General features: G+C 42.3%; 1 protein-coding gene across 3 annotated transcripts in view; it reads right to left on the reverse strand.

Annotated features, from left to right (window-relative positions):
• LOC126070485 (multidrug and toxin extrusion protein 1-like) overlaps positions 1–12,268 on the reverse strand; it is a 60,441-nt gene that overhangs the window by 23,493 nt on the left and 24,680 nt on the right. For 2 of the 3 annotated variants that reach the window (XM_049874681.1, XM_049874680.1), the window contains 6 exons: positions 11,458–11,555; positions 11,061–11,158; positions 10,845–10,958; positions 10,467–10,534; positions 7,958–8,256; positions 42–111 (listed from right to left, as the gene is read on the reverse strand). In XM_049874681.1, the coding sequence (XP_049730638.1) occupies positions 42–111; positions 7,958–8,256; positions 10,467–10,534; positions 10,845–10,958; positions 11,061–11,158; positions 11,458–11,555 (747 nt within the window). The remainder of the gene's footprint in view (positions 1–41; positions 112–7,957; positions 8,257–10,466; positions 10,535–10,844; positions 10,959–11,060; positions 11,159–11,457; positions 11,556–12,268) is intronic. The other variant, XM_049874682.1, reaches the window with a different exon arrangement.

Below are 12,268 nucleotides of genomic sequence, written 5' to 3' on the forward strand. Positions count from 1 at the left end.
ATATCACAAAGATGCTTAAGGGAATACTGCATAGTACTTACAGCAAGAGCATCAAAGAGGTGGGAAGCAGCATAAATTGGAACCACCTGAGCCACCAAAGCAATAATTTCCCTGTTAGCAAAATAAAGCACACAGTGATTAGCAGGGAGACAAACATGTAGAAAAGGAGAAATAATATCCAGTTGCCAGGATAAGACCCACCTTCTGCTAGAGCTCAGCAAGGCTTGGCTTCTGTGTCTAACTGACATGCCTCTTGCATTCCAAACAACATCCTATTTAGAGGCAATTCTACTGCGTTTTCGCCAGTAGATGAAACCAACTATACGTTGTATGTATCAAGACTTTTAGAAAATATATGTAGTCCACTTACTCAATGTCGTTTGGTTGTTTGGCTCCCTTAGTCCCATTCTTTCACCATGACTCTACAGACCAGGTCTGAATGTGTCTCTCAAGGCACAGCAGAGTGAGGGCTAAGGTTCTCTCTATAGCACCAAGGTTAGCAAGCAATAAAGGACATAGATGTATTTTGCAGAATTACGCTTGGTTCCTGGAAATGAAGCCTAGCCCCTAAAGCCAGAGTCTTGAATTTTAATGTCTACACACAGACCTCCTACCACCAAGAACCACCACATGTCTGTCCTACCATGGGGGCTTGTGTGTTGCTGTGATGATGGAAGCTATGCCACCAGTATTTGAAATACCAGCAGGGTCACCCGTGGTGGACAGGTTTCAGCAGATCTTCCACACTAAGGCAGACTAGGAAGAAAGACCTGGCAGTTCGCTTCTGAAAAAAATTGGCCAGTGAAAACATTATGAATAGCAGTGGAACTTTGCCTGATATACTGCCAGAAGATGAGCCCCTAAGGTTGGAAGGCACTCAAAAGGCCACTGGGAAGAGCTCCTTCCTCAAAGTAGAGTTGATCTTAATGTCGTGGGTGGAGTCAAGCTTTTGGGACCTTCCTTTGCTGACGTAGCAGGACTCAAAATAAGAAGAAACCTTAGTAAGGGTGTTACAATCTTTAACATAAAATTACAATCACAAAATGGAGGACAACCACACAATACTGGGAATCGTGGTCCAGTCAAATTGATACACGCATTTTTGGGGGGACATAATTCAATCCAGGACAGTGATAGAAATGACACCAGGGATTGCGTGATAGAATTTTACAAGACCAGTGGCTTATTCATTGCAGACACCTTTTTTCAACAACATAAATGGCAACAATACACATGTATCTCAACAGATGGAAAACACAGGAATCAAACTGATTACATCTGTGGAAAGAGATGATGGAAAGGCTCAACATCATCAGTCAGAACAAGGCTATGGGCTGACTGTGGAACAGATCATCAATTGCTCTATGCCAGTTCAAGTTGAAGCTGCAGAAAATTAAAACAAGCCTGTTGTTAGGTGCCGTCGAGTCGGCTCTGACTCATAGCAACCCTATGCACAACAGAACGAAACACTGCCCGGTCCTGTGCCATCCTTACAGTCGTTATTATGCTTGAGCTCATTGTTGCAGCCACTGTGTCAATCCACCTCATTGAGGGTCTTCCTCTTTTCCACTGACCCTGTACTCTGCCAAGCATGATGTCCTTCTCCAGGGACTGATCCCTTCTGACAACATGTCCAAAGTATGTAAGATGCAGTCTTGCCATCCTTGCCTCTAAGGAGCATTCTGGCTGCACTTCTTCCAAGACAGATTTGTTCGTTCTTTTGGCACTCCATAGTATATTCAATATTCTTCACCAGCACCACGATTCAAAGGCATCAACTCTTCTTCGGTCTTCCTCATTCATTGTCCAGCTTTCACATGCACATGATGCGATTGAAAATACTATGGCTTAGGTCAGGTGCACCTTAGTCTTCAGGGTGACATCTTTGCTCTTCAACACGTTGAAGAGCTCCTTTGCAGCAGATTTGCCCAATGTAATGCGTCTTTTGATTTCTTGACTGCTGCTTCCACGGCTGTTGATTGTGGATCCAAGTAAAATGAAATCCTTGACAACTTCAATCTTTTCTCTGTTTATCATGATGTTACTCATTGGTCCAGTTGTGAGGATTTTTGTTTTCTTTATGTTGAGGTGTGTAATCCATACTGAAGGCTGTGGTCTTCGATCTTCATTAGTAAGTGCTTCAAGTCCTCTTCACTTTCAGCAAGCAAGGTTGTGTCATCTGCATAACGCAGGTTGTTAATGAGTCTTCCTCCAATCCTGATGTCCTGTTCTTCTTCATATAGTCCAGCTTCTCAGATTATTTGTTCAGCATACAGATTAAATAGGTATGGTGAAAGAATACAACCCTGATGCTCACCTTTCTTGACTTTAAACCAATCAGTATTACCTTGTTCTGTCCGAACAACTGCCTCTTGATCTATGTAAAGGTTCCTCATGAGCACAATTAAGTGTTCTGGAATTCCCATTCTTCGCAATGTTATCCATAGTTTGTTATGATCCATACAGTCAAATGCCTTTGCATAGTCAATAAAACACAGGTTTTTTAAACATCCTTCTGGTATCCTCTGCATTCAGCCAGGATCCATCTGACATCAGCAGTGATATTCCTGAGTCCACATCCTCTTCTGAAACCAGCCTGAATTTCTGGCAGTTCCCTGTGGATATACTGCTGCAGCTATTTTTGAATGATCGTCAGCAAAATTTTGCTTGCGTATGATATTAATGATATTGTTCTATAATTTCCACATTTGGTTGGGTCACCTCTCTTGGGAATAGGCATAAATATGGATCTCTTCCAGCCAGTTGGCCAGGAAGTTGTCGTCCATATTTCTTGTCAAACAATGCCGGAGATCGAATGATAGAATTTTGCAAGACCAACGACTTCATCATTGCAAATACCTTCTTTCACCAACATAAACAGCAACTATACACATGGACCTTGCCAGATGGAACACACAGAAATCAAATTGACTACATCTGTGGAAAGAGACGATGGAAAAGCTCGATATCGTCAGTCAGAACAAGGCCAGTTGTGGAACAGACCATCAACTGCTCATATGCAAGTTCAAGCTGAAACTGAAGAAAATTAGAGCAAGTCCACGAGAGCCAAAATATGACCTTGAGTATATCCCACCTGAATTTAGAGACCATCTCAAGAATAGATTTGACACATTGAACACTAGTGGCCAAAGACCAGACGAGTTGTGGAATGACATCAAGGACATCATCCATGAAGAAAGCAAGAGGTCACTGAAAAGACAGGAAAGAAAGAAAAGACCAAGATGGATGTCAGAGGAGACTCTGAAACTTGCTCTTGAGCGTCAAGCAGCTAAAGCAAAAGGAAGAACTGATGAAGTAAAAGAACTGAACAGAAGATTTCAAAGGGTGGCTCAAGAAGACAAAGTGAAGTATTATAATGACATGTGCAAAGAGCTGGAGATGGAAAACCAAAAGGGAAGAACACGCTCGGAGTTTCTCAAGCTGAATGAACTGAAGAAAAAATTCAAGCCTCGAGTTGCAATACTGAAGGATTCCATGGGGAAAATATTAAACGACGCAGGAAGCATCAAAAGAAGATGGAAGGAATACACAGAGCCATTATACCAAAAAGAATTAGTCAATATTCAACCGTTCCAAGAGGTGGCATATGATCAGGAACCAATGGTACTGAAGGAAGAAGTCCAAGCTGCTCTGAAGGCATTGGTGAAAAACAAGGCTCCAGGAATTGATGGAATATCAACTGAGATGTTTCAACAAACAGATGCAGCGCTGGAGGTGCTCACTCGTCTATGCCAAGAAAACAAGTCTACGAGAACCAAAATAAGACCTTGAATATATCTCACCCGAATTTGGAGATCATCTCAAGAATAGATTTGACACACTGAACACTAATAACCGAACACATAACAAGTTGTGGAACGACATTAAGGACATCATACATGAAGAAAGCAAAAGGCCATTTGAAAGACAGGAAAGGAAGAAAAGACCAAAACAGATGACAGGAGAGACTTTAACACTTGAACTTAGAGTAGCTAAAGCAAATAGAAGAAATGATGAAGTAAAAGAGCTGAACAAAAGGTTTCAAAGGGTGGCTTGAGAAAAGTATTACGATGACATGTGCAAAGACCTGGAGTGAAAAAACAAAAAGGGAAGAATATGCTCGGCATTCTCAAGCTGAAAGAACTGAAAAACAGTTTCAAGCCTTGAGTTACAAATATGAAGGCTTCTGTGGGCAAAATATTCAACAATATTTTTATGCGGGAAACATCAAAAGAAGATGGAAGGAATACACAGAGTCACTGTACCAAAAAGAATTGGTAGATGTTCAACCATTCCAGGAGGTAGCATATGATCAAGAACCAATGGTTCAAGTCCAGGCTGCACTGAAGGCATTGGCGAAAAACAAGGCTCCAGGGATTGACAGAATACCAACTGAGATATTTCAACAAACAGATGTAGTGCTGGAGGTGCTCACTCATCTATGCTAAGAAATTTGGAAGACAGGAACCTGACCAACTGAGTGGAAGAGATCCATATTTATGCCCACTCCAAAGAAAGATGATCCAACAGAATGTGGAAATTATCGAACACCATCATTACTATCACACACAAAATTTTGCTGAAGATCATTCAAAAGTGGCTGCAGCAGTATATAGACAGGGAACTGCCAGAAATTCAGGCTGGTTTCAGAAGAGGATGTGGAACCAAGGATATCATTGCTGATGTCAGATGGATCCTGGCTGAAAGCAGAGAATACCGGAAGGATTTTTACCAGTGTTTTATTGACTATGCAAAGGCATTTGACTGTGTGGATCGTAACAAATTATGGATAACAGTGCGAAGAATGGGAATTCCAGAACACTTAATTGTGCTCACGTGGAACCTGTATATAGACCTAGGCGCAGTCGTTCAAACAGGACAAAAGGATACTGCGTGGTTTAAAATCAGAAAAGGTGTGCATCAGGGCTGTGTCCTTTCATCATACTTATTCAATCTGTATACTGAGTAAATAATCCAAGAAGGTGGACTATATAAAAAAAGAAGGTGACATCAGGATTGGAGGAAGACTCATTAACAACCTGCAACATGCAGATGGCACAACCTTGCCTACAGAAAGTGAAGAGGACTAGAAGCACTTACTGATGGAGATCAAAGACCACAGCCTTCAATATGGGTTATACCTCAACATAAAGGAACAAAAAATCCTCACAACTGGACCAATAAGCAACATCATAATAAATGGAGAAAATATGTAAGCTGTTAATGATTTAATTTTACTTGGATCCACAATCAACACCCATGGAGGCAGCAGTCAAGAAATCAGATGATGTATTGCACTGGACAAATCTGTTGCAAAAGACCTCTTTAAAGTGTTGAAAAGCAAAGTCCACTTTGAGGACTTAGATGTGCCTGACCCAAGCTGTGATGTTTTTAATCGCCTCACACACATATGAAAGTTGGACAATGAATAAGGAAGACAGAAGAAGAATTGACACATTTGAACTACGGTGTTGTCAAAAAACACCGAATATACCACAGGCTGCCAGAAGAACAAACAAGTCTGTCTTGGAAGAAGTACAGCCAGAACGCTCCTTGGAAGTGAGGATGGCGATACTTGTCTCACGTATTTTGGACATGTCATCAGGAGGGACCATTCCCTGGATAAGGACAGCATGCTTGGTAAGGTAGAAGACTTTCAACAAGATAGACTGACGGATGGTGCAGGACTGGGCAGCGTTTCGTTCTGTTGCACACAGGGTCACTATGAGTCAGAACTGACTTAACAGCACCTAACAACAACATAGAGATCACTTGTAGGAGACTAGAAAAATACTGCCAACTGATCAGGGGAGGCAAGAAATTCATAATTCCCTTCAGTGAGTTTCCAAAAGCTGAACAGAACTAGCTGCCATTCAGTTGATTCTGACTCATGGCAACCCCATGTGTAGCAGAGCGGAACTGTGCTCCATAGGGTTTTTAAGGCTGTGACCCTTCAGAAGCAAGGTGCTTCTGGATGAGTTTGAACTGTCAGCCTTTAGGTTAGTAGTGTTGTGGTTAAGCACTTGCACCAACCAGGACTCTGAATGAGTTTAGTCACACTTAAACCCAGAACATTGATATTTGTTGAATAAATGAATAAATAAGAAATCCAGCACTGAACATGATAACCATCTCCCCCACCAGAAAAAGGACAGAATTACATTGCTTTTATTCAAATTTATTTGTTGATTATAATATGTGCAAATATTTAAAAGAAATCAAAATCATATAGAAAGCCTTAGAAGTCTTACCTTTACTCCTTTCCCAGCCCACCCCATTTCCACCTTCGTTCCTAGGTAGCAATTCTTAGTAGTTTCTGAATTTGTCCAGTGTTTATGAAAGTATAAGCAAATGAAAATTATATTCTTATTTTCCCCTTCTCTACTTTATGATTTAATTGAATGGCATTCTCTATGTGATGTCTGCACTTCTTCCACCTAAAAATACATTCGGAAAATCTTTCTGTATCACTGTATACAGAGCTGTCTCATTCTTTTCCACAGCCATTTGATATTCCACTGTGCGGGTGTACCACAGATTATTTAACCAGTCTCCTGTGTAGATGGGCGCTAGGAATGGTTCCAGTCTTTGCCATAACAGACAAAGTTGCAATGAATAATCTGTATAAACTCCATTTCTTACATGTACAGGTTTCACAATAGAAGAAAACGCCTGAAGTAGGACCAAAGAATGTCTTTGTAATTTTGACAGATACTGTGAAAGTGTGGTTTGTACTCCCACAGGCAACATATGAGAATGCCTGTTTTCCCCAAAGCTTTATCCACAGGCATGTTAAACTCTGGGATTTTGGATTATTTTTCTAATTCAATAGATGAAAACTATTTCATTTGTGGTTTGGATTTCTGTTCTCCTATTACAGGATTGAGCATCTTTTCACATGTTTAAGGGCCATTGATGCTTATTTTCCCATGAAATACTTGTTTATGTTCTTTGACCACTTCTCTGGGTAGCTGATCTTTTTCTTCTTGATTTTCCTAGGTGTCTTATATTAGCCAGTTGTTTGTGATGCAAGTTTTCCCAGCTTATGTTTTTTAATTGCTATTGTAAAAGGATTTTTTCATTTACATTATATATTTCATTGTATTTTTTACTACTAGTTGTATATGAAGGCTGTTGATTTCTATATGGTAATAGGTGATTTAAACATTCTATTAATTAATAATCTTTATTTATGTGTGTAGTAGGTTTACTGTTGATTCCTTTGGGTTTTCAGATACAGTTTTATCATTTATTTTCCAGTTCTTAAACTCTATTGCCTTTTTCTTGGCTGTCGTTTGTGGGAATGTGTTTCCACATTTAAGTAAAATGTTAGCTTTTGAGATGATAATTATATATGTGTGTATATATATGTGTGTTTGAATATACATATACACATATATATATATAAAACTCAGTTATCAGGTCAGTTCTGACTCACCGCAACCCTATGCTATGTGCCAGAATAGAATTGTATACCATAGGGTTTTCAATGGCTGATTTTTTGGAAATAGATCACACCAGGCCTTTCTTCCAATACATATGTGTGCATACACATATATTTATATACATACATGTATGTCACTGGGAAGGAAATAATTAACTGAGAATATAATTAATGGTACCAGTGATACCAATGTAATCAACGGTACGAAAAAGGGGCTCCCTTCTATAATACACACAAGCATTCTGACTACCAGGAGCATAAATCACCATCAACAGCCATTAACTTGGCATTCTAGATTATAAATCAGTTCCTACTGAAAATTACCTAGTCAGTTCTTCCCAGGTAATATTGGTTGAGTTTCTGATTTTGCAAATGATTCAGACACCCCTCCAAATGCGCCACCCGGGAAGGCCGGTGTGGAAGCATCTGCCAGACTTGACCATTTCTTTACCACAGATCTCACATTTGAAGAAAATCTCCACTGTACTTTGTTGTGGAAAGCTCATCACTCACCTGTCGGTAGTGAAAATGTACCCCACAATATCCTTACTGCTTGACAGCAGGATCCAAAAGACGACAGCAAAGAGCTCTGGAGGGAAAACGGCAGAAGAAACAGCAAACTGAAAAAGGAGGTCTTCAGGAAAACTGGGTTTCCACATGCAGAAACGGAGTTGCGAGGAACTGAAGAAGTCAGCATGATCACCTGTGATCAGCATGGCAACAGCAGACGACTTCTTTGCCTGCTCAATGTTCCCAGCACCCAGTGCGTTTCCAACCCGGACGCTGGCAGCCACGCTGAAGCCTGTAGGTATCTAAAAGGAAAAGGAAGCCTACAACAACGAAACCGAGAAAGTGAGACCACACAGCAGGTAGGTCGGGTGCCTCCCTGCTCTCAGCTCGGAGCCTAACTTTTGCTTTACCGGAAGAAGAGGAAGCAGGGAAATCAGGCTTCATACCTTGTCGGTTGTTATGGATTAAATTGTGCCTCCCCCAAATATGTGTTAGAATCCTAACCCCTATACCTATGGATGTCATCCTGTTTGGAAATAGGGGTTTTTTGTTTTGTTTTGCCATGTTAATTAGATCAAGTCTGAGTAGGGTGGGTTCTAAATCTAATCAGTTCTGAGTTATAAAAGGAGCAGACTGGACACAGAGGCATGCACACTCAGGGGAAGACAGGACACTTAAGGAACACCCAGAGATACCAGCAAGAAAGAAGCCACATGGCCAAGACCCTGATTTGGACTTTCAGCCCCCAGAACTGTGAGAAAATATGTTTCTATTCTTTAAAGCCACCCACTTGTGATATATCTGTTATATAGTAGCACTAGCAAACTTAGACACTGGTAAAACTTGGTCCCTAAAAGTTCTAATAAGACTAACTGGCAACATATCCTTTGTCCACCTGGGAGCCCCAGGCCCTGACAATAATTACGGACTGGGCTTTTCCACAGCTCTCTGGGCCTCTGCAGTGGGGTGGCTGGGGAGGGCCCCGTGCAATCACATTCCTCCTGGGGGTGAGAAGGATGGACTGTCACAAGCCCAACCTAGTTTCTGTCCTGAAAGACCATCAAAGGTAGAGTTTAAAAGATAGAACCCGAAAATGATGAACATACCAAACTGATAACAACGTTACCTTTTTGTGAGGGGGGCTAGAGGGATTAGGAGTGGTCATTAAAAAAACATTGAGGAATGTGGTCAGGAATGGGGATTCTGAGGGCAGGCTGCCTAGGTTCAAATTCTGACCCAGTCACTTATCCGCTGTGAGACCCTAAACTACTTAACCCAGAACCCAGTTGCAGTGTAGATTCCAACTCATGGCATTTCACAGAGTAGAATTGTGCTCCATAGGGTTTTCATGGCTATGAACTTTCAGAAGCAGATCTCCAGGTCTTTCTTCTGAGATGTCTCTGGGTGGGTTCGAGCTGCTAATCTTTCTGTTAGTAGTCGAGAGCTTGACCTTCTGTGTCTCCCAGGGAATTGTTTTAAAATTTACAGTATATACAATGGAATACTATGTGTCAAAAAGCATTTTGATTTAGATGTAGTTACTAGATTTACTGAAATATAAAAGAGAAAGTGTTTAAGTGAAAAATACAGGTTAAAAAATTCTACCCAGGGAAGGGGGGGAAAAAAAAAAAGATGCTCAAGAGAATGATTCTTAAAACAGGAAATCTGACAAATCCCAAGTCATTAGAGACTTTTTTTTTTTTTTTTTTTTTTTTGGTCTTACTGGAAATTCAGAGGAACCTTCGTGTCATTTAGTAGGCAATTATAACACAGCCCCCTGGAAAAATGAAGGAAATGCCTATGTGTACTTTATCAATACTTATGTGAACGTAGTAGCTCACACTGTAATGCCGAGCTTGCAAACCAGTCTCAGGCTGAAGTGTGTGGCTAGGCTCCCAGCATTTTAAAAGGCCTCAGAACCAGACAGGACCTGGGTTTGGTAAGACGCAAGTACCAGTTGTCATCAAGTCGACTCTGACCCATGGCAACCCCCAGCGGGTTTTCAATGGCTGATTTTTTTAAAGTAAATCTCCAGGATTTTTTTCTCAGGCACCTCTGGGTGGGCTCGAACCTCCAACCTTTCAGTCAGCAGCCGAGCACATTAACCCAAGCGCACCACCTAGGGACTCGGAGGTGCAGGTAGCTTGGGGAGCCTTGCCATGCACCCAGCCCTCTCACTCCTTTATGTCACCCACCTGGCCCCTCAAGACATTTGTGTGTGACAACTGGAAAAGATTCTTGTTTTGGGGGGAAATGTGCAAGTAAGATCAAATCTTTCAAATTTTAACTATGTTAGGAGAGGGGAACTAGCAGTGATCAGGTCATTTGGGGTTTTGCCCAAACTCCTCTTCAACTATACCAAAAGCATCCCCCCAGGCTCTGGGATGAAGTTTTCCCTTTGCGTTGTTTCATTTAATGCTATGAACACCTATGCTGATTCTCAAACTTCTTTAGAACACTAGGTGAGGAAGACATTTGGATTCCCTCACATAATCAGCTCTCAGACACTCACCATATATACAACGATGGCCAGTTCATACACAACAGACTGTGCTCCCAGCTCCACCATGCCAATGATACCTGGTGAGAGACAAGCAACTCCTTGCTCTTAGATCAACCAAAACACCAAGCCCATTGCTACTGGGTCCATTCTGACTCATGGCAATCCCATGTATCAGAGTAGAACTGTGCTCCACGGTGTTTTCAACGGCTGTGATCTTTCAGAAGCAGATCGCCAGGCCTTCCTTCCATGGCACCACTGGGTGGATTCATACCGCCAACCTTTCAGTTAGTAGCCAAGTGCGTAAACCATTTGCGCCACTGAGGGACCTTTGCTCTTAGACGGGGCCCCACATTTCCAACAGTCTTCATCATCTGTCCTCACACTGACCGCTCAGGAAGCTCCCGATCTCATAGGCCCACCATTCAATGCAGAGCATGAGCATGCTGGGGATGGCCAGGCGGAGAAAGGACCCCCAGTCCTCGAGACACTCAAAGGACCACCCTGCAGCCAGAACAGACACAGTCCATTTACCAATATGTCTAGGCACCTGGCTGGAACTCAACAAGACAAATATCCAAGTGCAAAGATAAAAGAATTCCTTACCTCCCCATGTAGCTTGATGTAATTTTCTCCAGAAGATGCAGAGAAAGAGGAGGAGAGCCAGCATAAACTGGGAAATAGTATTTGCCAGTGCAGAGCCCCTAGAAAGAATGAAAACAGTGAGAGAGAGGTATCTGCCCTCCTTTCTTTCCCCACCACGCCCGGCACTGAGATAGATGAATGACTCATCCCTTGCCATGAAACCTACAGCAGGCTCCAAGGTCTTTTTCTGCTCAGAGGAGCATTGATCTCCATCCCTGACAGTGTTTCCAGATTGGGACAAGAAGGAAACCACATGCATACGTGATACCCAACCAGCTAAAGGTCCCACTCTTCTCCCCCCTTAAAAAGCCACATGCAAGGCATTCTTCTCCCTGTCCCAAGAATCAGCTGGACTCACATCACCCCGAGGTTCAGTTGATGGAGAAACAGATAGTTGGTGAGGGCATTAATGAGGTTGGCTGCAACTCCAGTTATGATCTGGGGCAGTATGATTCCCTGAAACAAGTTGAGAAGACCACACCGTGCTTTAGATCCAGAGAACACAACAGCTGTTTTCTGCTCTCCTAACACACCACAGGTTCTAACTGGGCTGCCTGGGCAGGGGTTACAAGCATACCAGAATGTCTTAGCTGCAATGACACATCCTTGCTGCTCCTACCTTTCTACCCTCCCGCCCTCCCCTCTCTTCTCTCTTTGAGGCACGAGTTTGTAGTTCTGGCCACAGAGAGAAATGGGCAGATAAGGAGAAAGCATCGGAGGAGTAATAAGACAGGTGACTTGTCTGTAAGTGTGCAAGGACTGGCAGGGGTTAAACGGTATAAACAAGTCATTTTGGCATTGGACAGTGGGTGAAAATATGACACTTTCTTGACCAATATTGAAGTTCAGAAAATTTACCAAAAACCATCTTAAGAAACTAGAGTTTCTTTCTGGAGTGTGGAATATTGTTGTTAGCTGCTGGAAAGTCAGACCTCAACTTACCAGAGCCGCAGACCTTTGTGATCACCAGGCCTTTCTTCCCTAGTCCATCTTAGTCTGGAAACTGTGCTGAAACCATTCGGCATCATAGCAACACCAAAGCCTCCACTGACAGATGGATGGTGGCTACAGGTGGGGTGCACTGGCCAGGAGTCAAACCCTGGCCTCCCAAAAAGCAGGTGAGAATTCTACAACTGAACCACCACTGCCCCCTGGAGTGTGGAACAACT

The sequence above is a fragment of the Elephas maximus genome, chromosome 2 (genome assembly GCF_024166365.1).
Source record: "Elephas maximus indicus isolate mEleMax1 chromosome 2, mEleMax1 primary haplotype, whole genome shotgun sequence".
NCBI lineage: Eukaryota > Metazoa > Chordata > Mammalia > Proboscidea > Elephantidae > Elephas > Elephas maximus.